The sequence below is a fragment of the Rhincodon typus genome, chromosome 9, assembly GCF_021869965.1.
Source record: "Rhincodon typus isolate 14 chromosome 9, sRhiTyp1.1, whole genome shotgun sequence".
In the NCBI taxonomy this organism is placed as follows: Eukaryota; Metazoa; Chordata; class Chondrichthyes; order Orectolobiformes; family Rhincodontidae; genus Rhincodon; species Rhincodon typus.
The window spans coordinates 20,270,989-20,296,107 of record NC_063340.1 but is presented as its reverse complement, the minus strand read 5'-3'; the positions used below and the strand labels follow the sequence as shown (position 1 = coordinate 20,296,107).

Sequence of the window (25,119 nt, the reverse complement as noted above, 5' to 3'; positions counted from 1 at the left end):
GTTGTCTCGGATTCTCCAGCATCTGCAGTTCCTACTATCTCTGAGAATCTTAGAGATGTTTTTCTGCTAGAAGAGTTTAAAAACTCACTTTCAGAAGTGGTAAGAACTCATTGTGAGGAACAGAAAGCTAAAACAGCGACAAGAGCTGCAGAGATGAAGGATGAATATGCATCAGTGCATAAATAGAAATCTAGCTTCTGACAGCAATTTCATTCTGTAAGGGATAGAAATTGGGAAAGAGGGAGATTCTTCAATGAAATACAAAAAGTAGATCACACTGGGAACAGGGTGGAAAAGAGGTGAAAAACCTCAGGTGTTTTCACTGCAATAAAGGTGAGATACACAAAGTCACAGTGCTGGTGGATTAAGAAAAGCACTGGGAAAAGGATGTGTCTTAAAAGATGCTCAACCCGTGGGACTAGTTGAGGTAGTGAAGGAAATCCCATGAGAAGTTGAGGAGCTGCAGGAGGGTGTACAGCCTAGTCACAGGCTGGATAGTAAGAAAGCGCCCAATCTTTTCAAAGTTTTCACCTATGTAGGTAAGGTTTACTCAGGTAGAACAAGAAAAGTAGGTAAAGAAGTTAAAATATTGAGAGATACAGGAGTTGGTCAGTCTCTAATAGTAAGGAATGAAAATATTTGCACTCCTTCTGAAATATTGCCCGAGACAGTGATAATCTGCAGAATAAATGGAGAGAGAATTAGTGTTCCCCTGTATAAGGCAAGGCTAGAAAGTCCAATCAAGACTTGGAAAGCGGTAGTGGGAGTGATTGAAAGAGTGGCTATTCCAGGACTACAGTTTGTTCTAGGAAACGATATAGCTGGATCAAAGGTTAGAGTAACGCCCATTGTAATGGATTAGTTGTAACTAAACCAGGGAACTGAGGAGTTAAAAGGAAAATACCCTGGAATTTTTCCGGACTGTGTGGTGACAAGATCCCATAGGCATAAGTTAAAACAAGAAGGGAAAACAAAAGAGAAAGATGAAGGAGCTGAGATCCAGTTAGCTGACACTCTGTTTGATGAAACGGTAAAGGAGAAACCTAAGAAAGTAGAAGATCAGGCAGAGGTGTTTAACTTTGAAAGATTAATGGAGTTACAACAAAAAGATGAGACAATAAAGGATTCATATCATAAAGCCTACTCAGAAAAGGGATCAGACTGTATGCCAGAATGTTATTATCATAAAGATAAAATCTTACAGCAGAAATGGAGACTTTGGCAGGTTAGTGCAGATGAGAAATGGGTGAAAATGCACCAGATTGTGCTGCCAATACAATACAGACAGGAAGTACTGCAGGTAATACATGAATTACCTGCAAGAAGTCATCTAGGAGTGAGGAAGATTCAGGCTAAGATACAGAAGCATTTCTATTGATCTGGATTACATAAAGATGTGATTGAATTTTGCCATACCTGTCATACATGTCAGATAGGGGAGGCGATAGTCTCGTGGTATTATTGCTGGACTGTTAATCCAGAAACCCAGATAATGTTCTGGGGACCCGGGTTTGAATCTCGCCACTGCAGATGGTGGAACTTGAATGCAATAAATATCTGGAATTAAGAATCTAATGATGACCATGAATCCATTGTCGATTGTCAGGAAAAACCCATCTGGTTCGCTAATGTCCTTTAGGGAAGGAAACTGCCATCCTTACCCGGTCTGGCCTACATGTGATTCCAGACCCACAGCAATGTGGTTGACTCTTAACTGCCCTCTGGGTAATTAGGGATGGGCAATAAATGCTGCCTGGCCAGCGATGCCCTCAGACCGTGAATGAATAAAGAATAAAGCAGATGGCAGGAAAGCCACAGGCATTAATAAAACAAGCACCTTTGATGCCAATTCCTGCATTTGAAGAACCTTTCATGCAGGTTATGATTGATTGAGTAGGTCCCCTCCCTAAAACAAAGTGGGAACCAGTACTTGCCAACCATAATGGATATGTCTACCAGGTTTCTGGAGGCAATTCCATTATGGAATGTCAAGGCAAAAAAGGTGGTGGAGGAGTTGCATGCTTTCTTTACCAGTTATGAACTACCCAAAGAGATTCAGTCAGACCAAGAGTCCAATGTTACTGCCAAATTATTTAAGGACATCATGGATAGTTTCAGCCTCCAACAGTTTAAATCAAGTGCGTACCAACCTGAATCCCAGGGAACATTGGAATGATGGCATTAGACCCTAAAGACAATGCTGAGGGCTTATTGCCAATAATTACCCAAATGACTAGGATAAAGGTATCCCATTTATATTGTTTGCTACTAGAAATGCTCCAAATGAATCAACTCAGTTTACTCCATTTGAATAGATATTCAGACAGAAAGTAAGAAGGCCTTTAAAATTAATCCAGGAAAAGTTGATCGGTCTGAAGTCAGAGATCTTACAGTTGGATTATGTATCTGAGGTCAGAGAAAGATTAAACAGAGTCGGTGAATTAGCTAGACAACATTTGAAGGTGGCACGGTACCTAATGAAGCAAGAAGCAGATGAGAAATCTAAAATTTATACGTTTGCCCGTGGGGATAAAGTATTGGTTCTGTTACCAATGGTAGAAGATCCGTTCAAAGCAAAGTTCTATGGTCCCTATCAGATTGAGAAGTTAAGTCAGGTGAATTATCTGGTAAAGATGCCAGATAGGAAAAAAATTTATCGAGTATGTCTTGTGAACATGCTGAAATCTTACGATGACAGCGAAGGGAACTGGAGAAATGGGCATTAGTTAATGCTACTCACAGTGAGGAATCAAATCCAGATGATTTGGATTTTGGTCTCCCTCAGAATAAATTGAATAGTGAGGAAGTCCTTAAAGAATGGGATAAGGAAGTGAGCTAACAGTCTCAGGAACACAGAACTGAATTGAAAGATTTGTTGCAGTGCTATGAGGACATATGTAGAAATAGAATGGGGAGGACTAACACAATAGTATATGAGGTTGACATAGGGAATGCTGTTCTGATAAAACAACACCCCTCAGGCTTAATCCTCTCAGAGCAGCGTAGATTCAGAAGGAAGTGGAAGCAATTCTCCAAGAAGACATCATAGAGCCGAGTCAAAGCCAGTGGAGTTCACCGATCATGTTGGTTCTCAAACCTGATCGTACTCAACGATTCTGCGTAGGTTATGGGAAGATCAACACCGTGACCAAATCTGACTCATATCCAATTCCAAGACTGGAGGACTGTGTGGAAAAAGTAGGACAAGCCACTTACATCACAAAGTTGGGCTTACTTCACGTTTACTTGCAAGTACCTTTGTCGGAGAGAGCGAAAGAAGTTTCTGCTTTTGTAACCCCAAATGGAATATATCAATTTAAAGTCATGCTCTTTGGAATGAAAAAGGCACCAGCCACTTTTCAAAGACTTATGAACAAACTTGTGGCAGGATTGACTAATTGTGCCATCTATATAGATGACTCAGTGATGTTTAGCCATTCATGGAAAGATCACATGGAGCATTTGACAGAGCTCTTTGAGAGACTATGGTAAGCAAAGCTGGTCATAAACCTGGGAAAAACAGAATTCGCAAAGGCAGAAGCGACGTTCTTAGGGCACGACATCGGACACGGACGGATGGCACTGAGTAACTTGAAGACGAAGGCCATCGAGGAATTTCCAAGACCACCTTCAAAGAAGAAAGTGCTATGATTTTTTAGGATTGAACAGATTCTACAGGAAATTTGTGCCAATCTTTAGTAGCGTGGTGGCACCGTTGCCGTACTTGTTAAAAAAGAACATGGAATTTCAGTAGTCAGAACAATGCCAGGAGGCATTTGAGAATTTAAAAGCTGTGTTAATCACCACATCAGTTTTAGCCACATCAAATTTCTTGAAACCCTTCAAAGTTGCCATCAACGCAAGTGAATGTAGGTGTTGGAGGTGTGTTGTTTCAGGAGAATGACTGTAAAATTGAAAGGCCAATCAGTCATTTTTCTAAAAAATTCAACATCCACCAGAAAAAAATACTCAACAATTGAAAAAGTGTTCATAGAATCCCTACAGTGTGGATACAGGACCTTTGGCCCAACAAGCCCACACCAGCCCTCACAGCATCCCACCCAGACCCATCCCCTTATAACCCACCTAATCTATACATCCCTGAACACTATGGGCAATTTAGCATGGTCAATCCACCTAGCTTGCACATCTTTGGACTGTCGGAGGAAACCAGAGCGCCCAGAGGAAACCCGGGAGACACAGGGAGAATGTGCAAACTCCACACAGATAGTCGCCCAAGGGTGGAATCGAACCTGGGTCCCAGCGCTGTGAGGCAGCAGTGCTAGCTATTGAGCCACCATGCCCTGAATTTGAAAATGGCCTTACGACATATTAATGTTTACGTTGCAAACAATACATCAGAGACGTTTGTGTATACCAATCACAATCCTTTGACATTTCTGGAAAGATTTAAGGACAAGAACATCAGATATTTCATTGGAGTATAATGTTACAAACATTTAATTTATAGATTGTGCATGTTGCAAGTTGTGAAAATGATATCGCAGATGCTTTACCACGGGTTTAAAAGAAAAATGTTTATATAATATATATAATTAGTATGAGATGTGTAACTATAGATTAATGAGATATGGATCTAGTAATATAATGGAGTTGAGGTTTTAGAAAAACAAATGAAGCCATCTTTTCATAATGATGGTTCACTTTTTCTTAAGGGGGCAGGGGCTGTGAAGTTGGGTAGACACTTGTGGATTGAAAGGTAGCATGTTAGAATTTGGTATTTGTAAAATATTGATATCTGTAAAATGCTGGGGGGAGAGTAGTGCGTGGTCCCTTTAAAAGATTACGTGCTTTTTCTATGCTTAGAGATTCAAAAAAGTTGACTATGGGCAGCAGCTTGTGGGTTTGCAGGTGCATAGAGCACCTGAATTGAAACATTTGTATCAAAAAGCCATACAGTTAGCAGGCCAAGCAGCAGTTTTGTTTGTTTTCAAGACAACAAGTTTAGAATTTGGCAATTAAATTAAACCAGGCACCTAGATATCAAAAACAAAACCAATTAAATTTAAATCTGATGGTTTTGAGAACATAGGATCAATCCTATTGCAAGAAATATTGATGTGTCATTAAGGGTATAAAAGTATGGACAGTTGGGCAAAGACAGGAGACCGAACTGCCAACTGCAAGAGTTAACTACTCCCAGCTCTCAAGAGAGAATCACTCGCTTTCACAGTCTTCCCTGAGTTTTAGAGAAAGCACCATCTAAATCAAAGGTACCTCCGGCACAACTAGCCAACATTCCTGACAGAAGAATTCGATGGAGAAGGCATTCCTGACAGAACATTTGACAGAGAAGGTACAGAACGTTCTGGAAGACACATAACCTGGCTGTAATTTTGAGAGACTAAATTCTATTTTATTATTTTTGTTTTATATACGTGGAACTTGTATTTATTGGAACATCGTATCATTAGAATCTTGTTTTATTTGGGAATAGTTAGTAGTTGGAAGGGGTTTATTCGGTTTGTTAGTAATTTAGTTAGTTTGTTCACTGTTAGAGTTAGATAACTAAATTGTTACTTGTTGATTGTAAAGTGAGTGTCGGGGTTTATTTTATACGACCACTAGAAGTTGCGGAAAAGCAGATTACATCACTTTTCACACTCCTTTTAACAGATTATAAGGCAAGGTGCTCCCCTCTGGGTGTTTTAGTTTTAGTCATGGGGGGCGGTCAAACAGCACTTTATAACAACAACCAATTTCACTGTTGAATGTGGATTATAAAGTCCTTTCTAAGGTCATAATCAACTAGGACAGGTCTGCTCTGGGATCAGTGATTCACCCTGACCAAACTAGTGCTGTACCAGGCAGGATGATCTCTGAGACCTTCACGCTCCTCAGCAATACGGTTGCTGACATGCAGGACAGGGGGTTGGATGCCTGCCTTATTAGCCTGGACCAGGAGAAGGCCTTTGACAGGGTATTGCACACCTAAATGAAGAATGTGCTCTCCAAAATGGGCTTTGAGGAGGGAATCCGCAAGTGGATCCAACTGCTATACACCAACATCAACAGTGTAATCTTAACCAATGGGTGAGAATCAGAAAACTTCCCGATCAGATCCGGAGTCTGGCAAAGTTGCCCACTCTCTCCTGCCGTGTTTGTATCTTGAATAGAGCCTTTGTCACATCAGGAAGGATGTGAGCCTGAGAGATGCAACTGTTCTAGGCAGCAGAAGCCTATGGGTGAAAGCCTCCCTATACATGTTAGTGTTTTCTGCTCAGATCCATTGTCAGTGTGCAGACTCATGAGCGTCTGAGACCGGAGACTATCGAGCAAGAGCGAGGCCATGTTCTTTGGGAACTGGGCCGACCAATTCTTTAACGCTTTCACCATCTGGTCAGATTATCTGCAGGTACTGGGTACGTGGTTCAAAGGGCCCAGGGTGTGCACCAAAACTTGGGAACAGCATATTGCCAAGGTGAGGCAGAAACTGGGCAGAGGGGAGCACTGCTCTCTCTCCACTGTGGGCAAAAACGTGGTCATCAGGTGTGAGGTACTCTCGATATTGTTGTATGTGGCGCAGATCTGGCCTATTCCCGAGCCTCGGAGCAGATGCTGATGAGGTGCAGTGGGGAGAGACCAGCATCTAAGGTCTTTCTGCCAAAATACAAGGGTCCATTCAATTATCAGACCCACTCGTTTGTCTCAATGTATGTAAATAATGTCCTACGTGAGTAGGAAATACATTTGGTTTTTTGAAACTGCAGGGAATGTCAAATTCAAATGGTTGTTCTTTATATGCAAAGACTGTACAGAACTGCTTTAGTTCCTGTATATATACATAAAGTCTTTTTATGAACAAATTATATTTTTGCAATTAAAACAAAAATGCTTTCTGAGCTTTGTCCTGAAGACCGAGCTGCTGACATCACAACACATCTGGGGGGCGGAAAGTTACCTGGACACTTTGTACCATGTGGTGGTCACATCCATTAGGATATGGTCTTTTGAATTGGTCAGTGGTTAGGAGCGTAAGGACGTGACTGTAAGGCAAGTAAGAGGATAGAGAAGGTAGAATTGGAACAGCCTCATTCTTTGCAATTGTAAAACAGTTTTGATGTATGGACAACCTGTATGGACAAAAACAAAGCAGGAATGCAGGATAGATGAGCTAATTATCCATGGCATGATGGTACAGGAGACCATTCAAGCAGGTCGAGCAAATAGATTTATAGTGATATAGGGGACAGTATAGTCAAGGAGATAGATATAGAATCATAGAGATCTACTGCTCAGAAAAAGATCCTTCAGCCTATCATGTCCACACCAGTCAAAAACAACCACCTAGCTATTCTAATCCCATTTTCCAGCATTTGCCCATAGCCTTGCATGCCTTGGCATCACAAATAAACATCAAAATATTTCTTAAACGTTATGAAGGTTTCTACCTCTACCAAACTTGCAGGCAGTGAGTTTCGCATTCCGATCATCTCACTCATCTGGGTGAGAAAGAGCTTCCTCAAATCCCCTCTAAACCTTCTGCCCCTTACCTTAAATCTTTGCTTCCTTGGTCATTGATCCCTCCATCAAGGGGAAGAATTTCTTCCTGTCTACCACATATGCCCCCCTCCCATAATTTTATACATCTCAATCATGTCCTCTCTCAGTCTTCTCTGCTCTAAGGAAAACAATCCCAGTCTGTCCAGTCTCTCTTCAGTCTCTCCAGCCCAAGTAACATTCTGGTAAATCTGCTCTGTACCCTCTCCAAAGCTATCACATCCCTCATTTAACATGGATTCCAGCTGTGGCCTAACCAATGTTTTATACAATTCCAGCATAACCTCCCTGCTGGTAAACTCTATGCCTCGACTAACAAAAGAAAGCATGCCATACGTCTCCTTAACCACTTTATTCACCTGCTCCAACTAGTGTACATACACAGCAAGGTCCCTTTGATCCTCGGTGCTTCCCACAGTCACACTGATCATGCATTCTCTTGTCTTGTTTATCCTACCCAAACGCATTACCTCAATTTATCCAGAATTGAATTCCATTTGCCACTGATCAACCCATCTGACCTACTAGTATATATCCTCTTGTAGTCTAAAGCTATCCTCCTCACTATTTACCACCCCACCAATTTTTGTATCATCTGAAAACTTAGTAATCAACAGTCCTATATTCAAGTCATTTCCAGTTACAAAATCACCTATCAACAATTACCCTTCATTTCCTGCCTCTGTGTGAATTTTGAATCCAGCTAATCAAATTCCACTGGATCCCATATGCTTTTATTTTATTAACTGGTCTGCCAAGTGGGACCTTGTCAAAAGCCTTGCTGAAGTCTATCTGGGCCGCATAAACTGCACTACACTCATCAATGTTCTTGTTACTTCTTTAAAAAGTTAAACTGAGTTAGTCAGATATTCCCTTAACAAATCCACTATCCTTAATTAATCCAGAATTAGTTCCAATAATTTGCCTACTACTGAAGTTAGACTGACTGGCCGATAACATTTCATTATATCTTCTGTGTCCTTTTTCTACCAAAGGTACAATGTTAGCAGTCCTCCCATACTGAGGCAACACAACTGTATCCAGAGAGGACTGGAAAATGATGGTCAGGCCTTATCAATTTCTTCTCTAGCTTCTTTTAACAACCTGGGATACATTTCATTCAGCCCTGGTGACTTACCCACTGCCAAGAATACTAATCCTATTAGTACTTCCTCTCTCCCTATGTTTATCACATCCATGAATGGGTCATTTTTGAATTGGCAAGATGTAACAAGCGAAATGCCACCGTGATCTGTGCTGGGTCTCAACTATTTACAATCTGTATGAATGACTTGGGTGAAGGAACCACATAGATGGTTGCTAAATTTGCTGATGTCACAAATAGTTAAAAAAGTTGTCAAGAGGACATAAGGAGTCTGCAAAGGAATATAGAATTGACCGAAAATTGACAGATGAATTCTAATGTGCAAAAATGTGGACTTGAAGAATTAAAAAGCAGTACATTATTTCAATAGAGAGAGTTCGCAGAGCTGTGCAGTACGCAGACGTTGTCCTGGTGTATGAATCACAACAGTTACACAGGTTCAACAAATGATTAGAAAGATAAGTAGATTGTTGTTGTTTACTACAAAGTCAATGGAATATAAACATAAGGGTGTTTTGCTCCAGTTTTTTTGAATATTGGTGAGCGCACATCTAAAGTACTGTGTACAGTTTTAGTTCTTTTATTTAAGAAAGGACATAATTGCTTTAGAAGCAGTTCAGAAAAGGTCACTTGACTGCTTCCTGGGATGAGGCAATGAGGAAAGGATAGACAGGTTGTGCTTGTATCCATTGGAGTAGAGAAGAATGAGAGGTGATCATATTGAAACGTGTAAGATCCCGAGGGGACATAACAGGGTCAATGCTGACAAACATTTCCCCTTATGGGAAAAATTAAAACTAGGGGACGCAGTTTAAAACAAAAGGATAACACAGTGTGGAGCTGGAGGAACACAGCAAGCCAGGCAGCATCAGAGGAGCAGGAAAGCTGACGTTTCAGGTCGGGACCCTTCTTTTCTGCATCGGCAGTTCTTACTATCTCTCTTAAAACAAAGGGCTCTCCCACTAAAACAGAGATGAGGAGAATTTTTTCTGTTCGTGGTTATAGAACTCTTCCCTAGGGAGAGGTGGAGGCATTGAATATTTTTGAATATATTGAACAAGGCAAGCTATGTAATTGACTAACAAGGATGTCAAAGCATACTGGGGGTAAGAAGAAAAGTGGAGCCGAAGCAACAACCAGATTGGCCTTGCATTTATTGAATGGTGGAGCAGGCTCGAAAGGCCAAACACCATCCTCCTGCTCCTAATTCATATGTTTGTATGCAAAAATAACTTCTAACAATCTAATAGAGCTGTCATTTCAAAGACACGTCATACTGAAAAAAACTTTCATCCATAAAACCATTCACAAAATATAAATTCCCTCAAGTTGTCAATCTGTTATAAAAGCAAAGAAACATCCATCCACTGACAATATCAAAGAAAACTTTTCCTTCACAATTTCTTAAAAGTGTCTATCAAGATATGGACATAACCACCTGCCCTCAATAAGTAATTCTGAACTTTTTGAAACTCCAGCTTCTGAGCATTCAGAAGAGCTCCAGCTATTAAAACAAATTATAATAAATATCAACAATGCAGTCAACTGAAACCAAAATATCAAATAGCCTTTTTGTAACCTGTGCTGCTTTTTAATTTCTATTTCAAAGTAAACTACCGTCAAACAATGAAGTATATCAATTGCACAAATGTTTCTCAATATTCAACAGCAGGGCCACGTTTTATCCATACTAAAATTTGGTAGATATTTAAATACTTTGGGAGAGTTTCACAGCACATTTTTATACAGGTTTGAATGCTTTATGCAAATTTTATCCTTGTAAAATATACTGTGATGCACGTTAACACTTATACAATGGTGATCAATCTAAAGGCAAATTTACGTTTTCAGGACAGAGCTCTATAAGCAATTACTACAGGGAAAACATCATTAATGTATCATCTAGCACCTCACTATTGATAGCAAATAAACGTTACTTCAAAGCTTGTCAATGAAAGAATTCCAGGAGAAGGTGATTTTATTTTGGTTCCTCATTCCCAGCTCTTCTGAGGTGCTGTGAACCACATCTCTTGCCAAAACAGGCAGACTCTATGAAAGTAGTGGAACATCTGTAATGCCCAGGTTATGAAGTAGGCAAGGGATTGCTGAGTGTAGGATCGATATCTACCTCTTTATCCTGGAGCCATAAAAATCCCATAAAACTGAAATGGGGCAGGAATCCTTAGGATCAGACTGTCTACCTCATTTGGGAAGGATTGCCCTTGACTATAGGGTTCGCCCAACCTACACAATCACATGGATAGGAAAATGATATGGAAAGCACTAAAGTATCTGCAAGAGTAATTCATATCTTAACTACCCATTTCCAACTGTTGCCTCACTCTTACACTCAATCCTCTCCCCACCCCGTCCTGGAGGCATCACTCAGCATTGAGGAATCCATTTCATTGTGAAGACTCATGGGGGGTGGAAAGGGAGAGAGAGAGAGATACAGAGAGAAAGAGAGAGAGAGAGATGCTGCCTGACCTATTGATTTTTTCCTAAATTTGCTGTAGTTATGAGAGATTAAAACAGATTTCGTAATGATGATAAAACTAGAGAGACAGAGGTTAGTATCATGCCTATCCTTTAATAGGTTGCTGCATATTTTCATTACACTAAGATAAAGAATACTTTATACAGGTAATTAAAAAAGAACTTGGCTTTTAAAGTGATAATATTTGTAATGGCGTACTGTGATTTGCAAGCTTATGTGTATTGTCAAAAATGCAATAGTTGTTACATTATCTTCAGTACTGCACAACTTACCATATCCTCAGGGTCTGGTTCAGGTAAACTAACACCCCGAAAAAATTGGTTATTCCTGAATATATGCTCATGCCTTGGGATGAGTTTACCTAAATGAAAATAAATGAAGTTATGCAATAATTGTTACATATGCATCACAGTCATATCAAAGAGCGTAAACAATTACTTGATGATAAATAGTTTACCCAGAGTCCTTATTATCAAGTAGATTTGGTCCACATCTGATTTCCCAGGCCATAATGCTTGTCCAGACACCAGCTCTGCAAAGACAGTACCTACAGCCCAGATATCTACTGTTGCCCCATAGTGTGGATCTCCCACAAGGAGCTCTGGTGCTCGGTACCAACGGGTTGCTACATAGTCAGTGTAATCATCTCCTCGACCTGCTGTTCAGGAAAAATAAAATTGATATAATTTCACATGAAATAAAGCCTAAAGATGGAGTCTGAAAATTGACTTGCTGCCACAGGAAGGTTCATAGAAGTTGGAAATTAACAACTTGTTGTAAGATCACATAAACCAAAACTAAACAATGTATATGAACATATTTTAAATCATTTTACCATAGTCATAATATTATAAATCAAAAGCTATTCCAATACAAGTAAATAGTTTACAATTTCAAAAAATAACAGTTGCACTTATTTATTGTAGGTATCTCGCCATTACATTTTTCACTTTAGGATCCAAAGGTAGCTTTTTATAAAGATCATGGTAACTCCAATTTTCCCTAACTTCTTATTTTTTTTAGTTTACTGCTCTTTGAAATTGTACAAGGCTCCAGTACTATTCAGAAATTGAATGCTTAGAATCTCCAACAATGAGCCAGGTTTTATTTGGTTGCTTTCCAATGCGTGATGATATGTGCCTTTAAGAGATCTTCTGTCCCTTTTCTCTTTAAGAGGAGTGTTGACACCATGGTGAAGACATGTCTGCTTCAGAAACAACGGGTAAACTCCCTGAGTAGTTTTTTTTTAATTGAACAAAAGAAGCATGAATGGATGGAGTCAGCCTCATACAGTCCCTGGGTTTTAGTTTTGCTTTCTGTTGGGGTTTATGGAATTGAAACTGATAGATACAGCTCTGTCTCTGCTGCAGCAAAAAGCTTGAGTTCTCTGTCTCTGCTACTAGAATGTATCTTTCAGTATCCCATTCTCCTGGACTGGAGATAGCACATGAGGAAAATCTGTTTTGCTGAATTTGCCTTTGCCAAGGGTGTGTTTATGAGATGATGCTATATTGGAACAGTTCATGATTAGCAGTTAAATATATATATATTATTTTGTTAAGTATTTTGATAGAGTTAAAGTTATGCCAATGCTGTTGTTAATTTATATTTTAACTGTGTTGTAAGAATAAAATGTGTTTTTCTTAAAGCCTAGTAGAGGACCAACCAAATCACATCTCGAACACAGCACCTTTACATAAGATAAAAGTTAGGGTCTAGGCTATCTCCTTGATATATTTTGAGGGGCTTTAGTCTGGTCCATAACAAATGATATTTGCTAGAGTCTATGTCAAGAAATTGAGTAAGGACACCATGGAGCTGGGCTGAGACATTGATAATTGTTGTCCAATGGACATATTTGAGCTTTGTCTCACAGCAAGTGCCACTTTCAGGGGTATAGGAAAGGTCATGTTTTATATTTAGTTTCAGTTAGTCATGATCAAGTAAACAAAGTATATTAATGAATTAACCTGACATAATAATTATCTCCTTAATTGTAATCAATTTAAGGCACTTATACACTGCTTGACAGACTCTGTATCCTTATTTGCCAAATAAGGCCCACTGATTTAAAGGCAAAGGTAAAGATGCCATAGTCCTTTTGGGCCATATAGCTACTCTCTCATCAGAGAGAGGTGACTGGTGTTGGTTTAACATGAGGGTCACCACACCTCAGGTGAGGTGAGAGGTTGAGAAGGAGAGTCCTGAGGTAACCTCAGCAGTGTGAAAATTGAATCCATGCTTTTAGTATCATGTTGCATCGCAAAACCAGCTGTCCAGCCAACTGAGCTAATTGAAACCTCTTCCTCTGCTGTACTTTATGCTTTAATTACAGAATAAATGCTAAAAGCCCTGACGAGTTTGAATTAACAAAGCTACTCCCCTCTGACTTTGAGACATGATGATTTGGTTGACGCATATGCGATGTGTTTGCCAATGTAGGCTGCTGGCGCTGTTGTAGGTGTGACTTTGAGATAGGACAGTGCCGTACAAAAAACTGTCCACTCCTTCAATTGATGACTGCTGACAACCATGACAAGCTTCCGGGCTTTTTGTTTGCACTAGAGAGTAAGGCATGACAGAAATATTGTGAGTCTTTAAGATCTGATTGAGGGGGCAAAGCGCAAAATAGTAAGGCAAGGCAGGGATGCTATAAGCATCCAAAACTGCACAAAGTGAGCTAGAGAGTGAGCAAGGAGCTCTGAGATGCTCCTGGTCCTGCCCATTAGTTGGGTGCACGTCCCTGCACACAAAGTGGTTTTCTAGCAGCATTGCAATAAAAGATTGTAAACAACACTCCAAACAGCAGCATTAAGGTGCAGAAGTGTACTATAAGAGAATCAGAGATGTACCATGATGATGCAATGAGGTTAGTACATGTTGGATGCCAACGTCCATGGACATAGGGGTGTATATGGCCTCAGCCTATGGAGTTTGTCATGAGATGTTGATGCCTGCTGTCCAAGATGGAGATCAGGAGAAGCAAGGGAAGAGTCAGAGTTGCGAGGTACATGCTCAGATCTTCATGCCCTCAATTCTCGGCATCTAGTTTCTACCTTGTGAGTGAGAGGTTGGAAGCCTGCATATTAATGAGGTTAGATTAGGCAATAATGAGGGTGCTAATGAGCAATAATCTCTATTAATTGGCTTCTCGTTGATCACTAGTGAGAATTTCATGTCGACAACTGGGACTTGGTTGAAAAAAATGTGATTTTTTTTGGTCTCAACATTGAGAAAGGCCTTAATCAACTTCTGACCCAATTTTCCAAAATTTCCCATGAAAGCCCACATATTTCCATCTTAGCTGTCAAAGGTCAAAGCTCATGTTGTGCTTGAAACTAAAGACAAGAGATTCATCTCCAGTTGGAAAAAGAAAACCATAAAAGGGACAGGAGGGAAAAGACCCATGTGTTGCCTTGTGCCCTAGGCTGAATTGACAAGTAAGACCTGCATTGAGCCAGTAAAGTTGCTACTAGCTTTAAGTATTATCTCTGTTAATTAATAAACATTATCTGAGTTACATCATTAGACTCTCTTGTATTGTCCGAATGATTAAAGTCTCAAATGAAGAAATAAATATTCTATGACTGCAAGCTCATAAGGTGAAATTTTCCCCTTGGTGGTGTGGTGTGAGTAATGTCAAGAAAGGTGGGGAAAATACGGCGAGAATGAAAAAATCAGATTTTCAAAATCAAGGAAATTTTTTCTGATCTATCCCACAAGCCATAATTGCCGACTTCTGAATCTCGCTATTAAGCGGCAACGACCTTATTTCCATGCATTCACATCTCATTAAAACCGAACTCACTTTATTTAAATGCCACTTCCAGTTCTCTCTGCCACTGAGAAACTAGACAGACTCACAAATTCCCTCCAAGTACATCGAAGTAGGTAACCAGGCAGCTGCAGTTCAACGAATGTTTGTCCTGATCATCATGCAAATTCTTCCTCACAACAATGTGACTGCATGCTCCATAGCCACCATCCTCCTAGACCCTTCTTTCATGCAAGAAAGCTTCTGCAAACCACCAGCCTCAACATATCATCGTGTCTGCCCCCAGACCAACTCTCATAATATTTCAGTGCTTCAACACTTTAATTTGGAGCTCAGAGTTACCTACGACTTTAAAGCTCTTAAAGTTTTGATTGTTTAAGGTTATTTTAGTAATGTGTCAAGCAGCTATGCTTTGTATAAAGGATGTGTGGATTTTGTTACATTTTTGCAGTCCTTGATCTTTTGGGTTGCTAAATAAATGTGTCATTATCCATCTGATTGTACACTTGATATTATTGGGTGATTCCCACTTTCAAGTACATACAAATTACATGTCCTACTGACTGTTAGGCAAAAGCAGCAGTCAATAAGATAGTGCACAGGAATTTAGAATTTATTGTCATGTGTACCTTTACAAGAAAAATACAATGAAAAGTATTATAAGTCATTTTACCATGGCACCTGTATTAATGACAGAAGTCATAAGTAAATTCATTAGTAACAATAAAAAGTAAATTTAAGACAGAAGTTCACCACAATCCATTTAGCAGCTCCTGGTTTCAGAGGATGCCAATCAAAAACCAAAACATACAGCTGGAAGGAGACAATCAATCCATGATGAGAAAGCCACTCTGGGGCGAAACCGACATGCTGGGTCATGGGAAAAACTGGGCCGAAAGCCTCCGCTGAAGAAAACTGTAGCCAGGACAAGACTGCCACCCTGAATGAAAGACACTATGCTGGGCTGTCGGAACGCTGGGCCAAAAGCATCTGCCGAAAAATACGTGATGGGCAAAGACCACCAACCTGGACGAAGACGCCACACCAAAGCATTCACTGGAGATTAAGCCGGACCGCCAACAAGAACTCAACACCAGGACAAAACCGCCACACCAGGAGACCGCTCCACAGGGCTGAGACCACCACACCGGGAAAAGACCACCACTCTGGACCACCAGCAGCCACCCCGTCAGTCAAATGAAGCGAAGATGAATTTTGATGTTTTAATAGGAACTATGCTAATTGGAAACATCAAAAACAGCGAAAGAAAAATAAAAAATTGTAGAAGCGAACGGAGAAGATTAGCTACGGGCTCCTGGGCTGAGGAGCCCGCACACTGTGCTGCTACTCTGCTGCCGCTATCTCGTGTCCCTAACATGACATTGTGCTAAGGTTAGGCAGCTCTTAAAATTTCCATCAAAATATTGCATCAGAGCAGTGAAGTTTCTCGTGATAATGATAGGGGACTCTCTAGTCAGAGGTACAGACAGAAGTTTCTGAGGCTGACAGGGAGATGTCAGAATGGTGCGTTGCCTCCTTGGCACCAGGGTCAAGGCTGTCTCGGACAGGGTGCAGAATATTCTCAAAGGAGAGAATGACCAGTCGGAGGTCATTATAAATGTTGGTACCAACGACATAGGAAGAGAAAAAGACAAGGTTCTGAGGAGAGAATATAGGAAACTGGCAGGAGGTTAAAAAGTAGGTCCTTGAGGATAGTAATATCTGGATTCCTCCCGGTCCCTTGTGCTGGTGACAGTAGGATTGGAAGGACAGAGCAGATGAATGCTTGGCTGAGGAGCAGGTGAAGGGAGAAAGATTCACAACTTTAGACCATTAGAATCTCTTCTGCAGTAGAAGTGAGCTGTATAAGAAGGACGGGTTGCACCTGAATTGGAAGGGGACTAATATAATGGCAGGGAAAGTTGCTAGTGCTACCCAGGAGGCTTTAAACCAGTAATGTGGGGGGACCCAAAGAGATAGTGAGAAAAGAAATAAGTCTGAGGCTGCTCCAGTTGAGAAAAGGAGCAAGTCAAACAGTCAAGGCAGGCAGGAGCAAGACCAGAAATCAAGGTAGGACAGATAAACTAAGCTGTGTTTATTTGAATGCAAGAGGCCTGACAGGTAAGGCAGATGAACTCAGGGCATGGTTGGGAACATGGGACTGGGATATCATAGCAGTTACAGAAATGAGGCTTAGGGATAGACAGGACGGGCAGCTTAATGTTCTGGGGTATAAGTGCCAAAGGAAGGATTAAAAGTGGGGGCAGGAGAGGAGGGAAAGTGGCTTTTTTAGTTCAGGATGACATTTTAGGGAGTATTTAGGGAGCATATTCCAGGGAGCTCGTCTAACAAAGTTATTTAGGTGAACTGAGAAATAAGAAAGGGACGATCAAGTCATCAGGATTGTACTGTCAATCCCCCATAATCAGCAGGAGAAGCAAATTTGTAAGGCGATCTCAGTTACCTGTAAGAATATAGGGTTGTAAAGGTAGGGGATTTTAATGCTCCAGATGTAGAGTGGGACTGCCATAGTGCTAATGGCTTGGATGGAGAGGAATTTGTTCCGCCTGTAGACGAAAATTTTCTTATTCAGTATGTGGATGTTCCTACTAGAGAAGATGCAACACCTGACCTTCTCTTTGGAAATAAGACAGGGCAAGTGACAGAATTGTCAGTGGGGGAGAACTTTGGGGTCGGTGATCATAATTCTATCAGTTTTAAAATAGTTATGAGAAAGGATAGACCTGAACAAAAAGTTTAAGTTCTAAATTGGAGGAAGGCTAATTTAGACGGTATTAGGTAAGAACTTTCAAAAGTTGATTGGGGGCAGATATTCGCAGGTAAAGGTATGGCTGGAAAGTGGAGACCTTCAAAAATGAGATAATGAGAGTCCAGAGACAGTATGTTCCTGTTAATGTGAAGGGTAAGGCTGGTAGGCGTAGGGAATGATGGATGGCTAGAGAATTTGAGGATCTGGTCAAGGAGAAGAAGGAGGCAGATGTTAAGAATGGACAGCTGGGATTGAGTGAATCCCAAGAGTATAAGGGCAGTAGGAGGATACTCAAGAGGGAAATCAGGAGGACAAAAAAGGGACATGAGTTAGCTTTGGCAAATAGGGTTAAGGAGAATCCAAAGAGATTCAACATTACATAAAGGACAAAAGAGTAACTAGGGAGAGAATAGCACCCTTAAAGATCAACAAAGCTACCCAGGTGTGGAACTGCAGGAGATGGGTGAGATACTAAACGACTATTTCACATCAGTGTTTACTGTGGAGAAGGATATGGAAGCTAGAGAACTTGGAGAAATAAATAGTGGTATCTTGAAAAGTGCCCATTTTACAGAGGCGGAGGTGCTGGATGTCTTAAAACACATGAAGGTGGATAAATCCCTGGGACCTGATCAGATGTACCCAAGAACTTTATGGGAAGCAATGGTCATTTGCTGAGATATTTGTATCAATGATACCACGGATGAAATGCCAGAAGACTGGAGGTTGGCTAATGTGGTGCCATTATTTAAGAAAGGTAGTAAGGAAAAGCCAGGCAACTATTGACCAGTGAGCCTGAGGCCAGTGGTGGGTAAGTTGTTGGAGGGGATTCTGAGGGACAGGAGTTACATGTATTTGGAAAGGCAAGGGTTGATTACAGATAGTCAACATGGCTATGTGTTTGGGGAATCATGCCTCACTAACTTCATTGAGATTTTTGAAGAAGTGACGAAGAAGATTGATGACAGCAGAGTGGTGGACACTGTCTACATGGACTTCAGCAAGGTGTTCAACAAGGTTCCACATGGTAGACTGATTAGCAAGGTGGGATTACAGGAATACAGGGAGAACCAGCCATTTGGATATAAAATTGGCTCGAAGGTAGGAGACAGACGGTGGTGGTGGAGAGTTGCTTTTCTGACTGGCAGCCTGTGACCAATGGTGTGCCACAAGGATTAATGCTGGGCCCACTGCTTTTTGTCACTTATATAAATGACTTGGACATGAATATAGGAGATATGGCTAGTAAGTTTTCAGATCACAGCAAAATTGGTGATGTGATGGACAGCAAAGAACGTTACCTCAGAACAGAACGGGACATTGAACAGATGGGCAAATAGGCTGAGGAATGGCAGATGGAGTTTAATTTTGATAAATGTGACATGTTGCATTTTGGTAAGGCAAACCTGGGTTGGCCTTATACACTTAATGGTATGGTCCTGGGGAGTGTTGACGAACAAAGAAACCTGAGGTGCAGGTTTATAGTTCGTTGAAAGTGGAATCACAGTTAGACAGAGTAATGAAGAAGGCGTTTGGTATGCTTGCCCTTATTAGTCAGTGCACTGAATATAGGAGTTGGGAGGTCATGTTGTGGCTGTACAGGACATTAGTTAGGCCACTTTTGGAAACTGTATTCAATTCTAGTCTCTCTGCCAAAGGAACGATGTTGTTAAACTTGAAAGGGTTTAGAAAAGATTTACAAGGATGTTGCAAGGGTTGGAGGGTTTGACCTATTGGGAGAGGATGCATAGTTGGGGCCATTTTCCCTGGAGCATCAGAGGCTGAGGGGTAACCTTACAGAGGTTTATAAAATCATGAGAGGCTTGGATAGAATGAATAGTCAAGGTCTTTTTCCAAGGGCAGGGGAGTCTAAAATTAGAGGACCTAGGTTTAAGGTGGGAGGGGAAAGATTTAAAAGGGACCTAAAGAGCAACTTTTTCACACAGAGAATGGTATTTATGGAATGTGCTGGCAGAGAAGATGGTGGAGGCTGGTACAATTATGACATTTAAAAGGCATCTGAATGGGTACATGAATAGGAAGGGTTTAGAGGGATATGGGCCAAATGCTGGCAAATGGGACTAGATTGATTAAGGAAGTCCAGCTAGCATGGACAAGTTGGACCAAAGGGTCTGTTTCCATGCTCTATCCCTCTATGACTTTATAACCAGCAGGTTGAGAGGAATCCTGAGGAATCTCCTTTTGACCCTTCCATCACCTTTCAATGTTTCAGAGTGCATGTAGACTGTTAGGTTGCCCTGAAATTCATGAGCACTTCCAGGACAGCGCTGAACCCATGAAAAGCATTCCTTTGAGTAACTTTTCTCATCAAATCAAGACACAATGAGGCAGAGTAGACATTTGGATTGTCCATTTTACATCTCCCAGAATGGAACAGTTATTCATTCACTTGAAAATGTGAATCGTAGAATAAACTTTCCCCTGCAGCGATGTGTGAAATCATCAGTGATTCCATATACCCATTCATAACATAGGGTTAAGCATAAAATTATGTGTGCAGGCCAGGACCTATTAAATTTCCTGCACGTTGTGCTTTGCCTCAGTGTTGTCCACATTAAGGTGCAATGTTCGTGGCTGCAGGCATCAATGTCATGTTTTCAAGGATCCCTAATGTTTGAGGCTCTCTGCAATCATGGTGTTAGTTGCTCCTAAGAGATGAGCAATGCTTGGAGATTGTAACTTCTTTCATTTTTGAGATGTCTGACAAGTTGCTCCCCTTTCACTTGGATATGGCTTATCCAGGTCCAATAGTGAAAATCATACAACAGTAAACATCTTAACAATGCAAGTGAACATATATTTACAAAGTGAAAGGTTATTTACAAATGTTTCATGTATGCCAACTTTGTTCCTTCATGGGTTTTTGTTCTTCCTCTGCCTATGTCGAACAGTCTCAACCCAGGGTGGAGGAAGCCTGTTCTGTGGTTAGTCCTGTTAGCTTGGAAGACTTGGGCAGTTGTCCCCTGATGTCTTTGGATCTAGAGGATTCAGGCCTGCTGACAGTCTCCTGCACAGATGCAGGCTCACCCTCCTCTGCTTGAACTGCTGCAGGCTTTGATGTCAGGGCCAAGGGGAGGTGTTGGAGCTTGGCACCTCTGGAATATCATGAGAAGAAGCTTCTGGGCCTAGCATGTTGCTCCTCCTCCTTCTGGTTAGATGGTGGAAGGTATACCAGGGTTGAGAAAGAAGTCCCTTAAACCCCTCTTGCTTTGGCATTGATACTATAACTAGGATGAATCAGTTCAAGTCCATGTACATATCTGGCAAACACACTGAGTGTGCTGAACCTGGCTGTCCACCAGACTGATCTTGGAGACACCCAGATATATGTATGCCAGAGACCCAGCACAATACTGATAAAATCAGTGGTGGACTCCTTCCTTAGATCCAGCTTACCGAGTGCCTCTGATAAATTTGCTTGATGTTCCTGTGCCTGTCGGTGCATTGACAAGATTATTAATGGATGTGAATGTGGGATTGTTTTGTGCCTGGGGTTAAACAGGCGCTTAATCTCCAGCAGTCTTCTGAGTGCCACAGACCTGAGGTATTTCTTCATTGACCAGCTGCAGAGACACATTAGTGAAGTGATCACCAGAATAAGCTCCTTTCTGCACTGCTGGCATCCTGCTTCACCAGAACACAGCACTAACCCGGGCTCCTGTGCCAGTCAACTGGGAAAAGGACTGCCTCTTTCCATCACTACATCCACCAAGATATTCAGCTTCCTATTCACAAAGTGGGGAACAAACTTTCCTTCCCTCTGGATCATCTACAGAATGTAGACATTCAAGTACAACAGCATTCCTGACTTGCATTACACGACACCAGGTTATAGTCAAAGTGTGAGTGGAGTGTTGGTTAAAATGTTTCTGCAGGTGACCAAGAGTGTTAGATGGTGAAAAAAGTGTCAACAGCTGAACAACCAGCAAAGGGATTACCTATAATCTGGTTAAATGAAGCAGAGAGCTGAGGGCTCAATTTCTGCCCTGCTACCAAAATGGACCCCATTGGTCTCGTGACAGACGCAGAGGAATTCATCTGGCGAATGAAGCTCCGGGAATTCTTCCATGAACCCCAAGATGTCAGCAGCGAGCCTAATGAGACAACCAACGAACCGGAACAATTAACTGTGAGATCTGTGGTGCAGCAACTAAAGAAGAAGGAGTCAAATTGGACCTTTCCGGAAGGCCACTGCCCTAGGCTCAACATGTATGCTCAAGCCATCAAAAGATGCATTAATGCCAGATTCATCAGCCGTGCTCACAAGATAGCGCAGAACATCACCCAAGCACAATGCAATGCCATCCATGCTCTCAAGACCAATCACAACGTTGTCATCAAACCAGCAGACAAAGGAGGAGCCATTGTCATACAGAATAGAATGGACTTCTGCAAAGAAGCATACCGACAACTGAACAACCAGGAACACGACAGACAAATACCTGCTGATCCAACCAAAGAAATTAGTCGTCAACTCAACAGACTGATCAAGATTTTTGATCCAGACCTTCAGAATATCCTATGCACTCTCATCCCACATACTTCTCACGTAGGAGACTTCTACTGTCTTCCGAAGATACACAAAGCCAACACACTTGAACATCCCATCATATCAGGCAATTGGACCCTGTGTAAGAATCTCTCTGACTATGTCGAGGGCATCTTGAAATCCATTGTACAAGGAATGCCCAGCTTCTGTCATGACATTACACATTTCTTACAGAAACTCAGCACCCACAGACCAGTCAAACCAGGAACATTCCTCGTCACAATGGACATTTCAGCACTCTACACCAGCATCCTCCACGACGACAGCATCGTTGCAACAACCTCAGTACTCAATACCAACAACTGCCAATTTCCAGATGCTATTCTACAACTCATCCGCTTCATCCTTGACCACAACATCTTCACCTTCAACAACCAGTTCTTCATCCAGACACATGGAACAAACATGGGGACCAACCCAAATATGCCAACATTTTCATGCACAAGTTCAAGTAAGACTTTGTTGCTGCACAGGACCTCTGACCAACACTATACACCAGATACTTAAACAGCATTTTCTTCCTTTGGACTCATGGTGAGGAATCACTAAAACAACTACATAGCGATATCAACAAGTTTCATCCTACCATCAGACTTACCATGGACTACTCTTTAGAAATGGTCTCATTCTTGGATATACGCATTTCCATCAAAGACAGACATTTCAGTACCTCACTCTACGCAAGCCCATGGATAACCTCACGATGTTGCATTTCTCTAGCTTCCACACTAAACATATTGAAGAAACCATCCCCTAAGGACAAGCCTTGCACATACACAGGATCTGCTCAGATGAGGAGGAACGCAACCGACACCTAAAAATTTTGAAGGACACCCTCATAAGGATGGTTTACGATGCTCAACTCATTGATCAGTTCCGACAAGCCACAGCAAAATACCGCAATGACCTCCTCAGAAGACAGACACAGGATACAACCAATATAGTACTCTTCATCATCCAGTACTTCCCCGGAGGAGAGAAACTACGCCATGGTCTTCACAGCCTTCTTCAGCATGTCATCGATGATGATGAGCATCTCGCCAAGATCTTCTCTACGCATCCACTTCTTGCTTTCAAACAACCGCCAAACCTAAAACAGACCGTTGTTCGTTGCAAACTACCCAACCTTCAGGACAACCCTGTCATAGCAACCTCTATAAGACATGGCAGATCATCGACATGGATACTACCATCACACATGGGAACACCACCCACCACGTACACAGCAGATACTCATGTGACTCGGCCAATGTTGTCTATCTTACACGCTGTGGGCAAGGATGCCCCGAGGCGTGGTATATTGGCAAGACCATGCAGATACTATGACAATGGATGAATGGAAACCGCATAACAATTGCCAGACAAGAATGTTCCCTCCCAGTCATGAAACACTTCAGCAGTCAAGGGCATTCAGCCTCTGATCTTCAGAAAAGCGTCCTCCAAAGTGGACTTCGAGTTACACAATAATGCACAATCGCCAAGCAGAGACTGATAGCCAAGTTCCATACCTATGAAGATGGCATCAACCATGATCTTAGGTTCATGTTGTGCTCTACATGTGACTCCATCACACTGTTCTGTATCTGTAAAATCTTCCTTATTGTCCTTTTCTGACACCATCACCTTGATAAATTGTTATGATCTCTCTACCTTAATTAGTTTGTACAGTTTTGAATTACTTATTACTTTGGTTAAACCCTTGGATGCGACTCTAATACCTATCATTTTATTCCAGTCATTTAGTATGTCTCCAGCACCACGTTATTTTTAATTTTTTTGTGATTATCTCTCTGCCTCATTTAATCGGACTATGGGTCACCCCTTCACTTGTTATTCAGCTGTTGACACTTTACTCACCATCTAACACCCTTGGTCACCTGCAGACACTTTTTGTCTGACACTCCACTCACACTAGCTGTGTGGTCTTTTGATCTCTCAGTCCTTGATCTCTCTGCCTGTAAACTCTGTGTCGGTGTGCTCTTCCCTCTCACTGCACCTGACAAAGGGGCTGTGCTCCAAAAGCTTGTGATTTCAAATAAACCTGTTGGATTATAACCTGATGTCGTGTGACTTCTGACTTTATCCATGCCAGTTTAACACCAGCACCTCCACATCATTCCTGACTTGCAGCATCTGAAGTGGTGCAACTGATCATTAAATACAGCATCAACAGCATGTATGCCTGAAGGTCCTGGCAGTGGTGAGTATTTTCAGAATTTCACAGAAGCACAATTCCCTGAGTACTTGCACAAGAGCATGGTTTAATAATTAATGAGGCAAAGAGCAGGAGATAAGCCATGGCAGACCGGTCACCATGAATCTTACTAGACAAAATACTTTAACAAAAAGGGGAAATTTCACAGAATTCAAATTTACATGGTACTAGGTGGGAGGGTATGTTAAGTGATTAAAAACTTCAAAAAAGTTAAGAATTATGAATAAATCCGCAATATTTTAATGTCTATAATACTTTGTCATATAAAAATGTCTTATTGATAGATGACATCCAAAGTAAAAAATGGTATACTTAGTATTCTGGCAAATCCAAAGTCACAGAGCTTAATGACTCCCTGTCTAGTAATTAGAATGTTTTCTGGCTTGACATCTCTGTGAATACACTGGAAGAGAAATATCAAATTAAAAATAAAAATCTAGTTAGTTTTCTTTACACAAAACATTAATGCAAGGATGTAAATACCCATGTTATCACATTTCTTAACTTGAGTAGATCCCTCTTGATATTAATGTTATTTTAAAACTAGGCATAATTCCAATCTTTAAAGATAGTGGGAACTGCCGATGCTGGAGAATCTGAGATAACAAGGTGTAGAGCTGGATGAACACAGCAGGCCAAGCAGCATCAGAGGAGCAGGAAAACTGA

General features: G+C 41.3%; 1 protein-coding gene across 1 annotated transcript in view; it reads right to left on the bottom strand.

The window, feature by feature from the left end:
• The window catches only part of LOC109937979 (cyclin-dependent kinase-like 4), a 61,375-nt gene that overhangs the window by 21,011 nt on the left and 15,245 nt on the right, over window positions 1–25,119 (bottom strand). The window contains exons 2-4 of the mRNA XM_048600935.1: window positions 24,766–24,856; window positions 11,581–11,781; window positions 11,396–11,484 (exon numbers count right to left, since the gene is read on the bottom strand). Of these exons, the coding sequence (XP_048456892.1) occupies window positions 11,396–11,484; window positions 11,581–11,781; window positions 24,766–24,856 (381 nt within the window). The remainder of the gene's footprint in view (window positions 1–11,395; window positions 11,485–11,580; window positions 11,782–24,765; window positions 24,857–25,119) is intronic.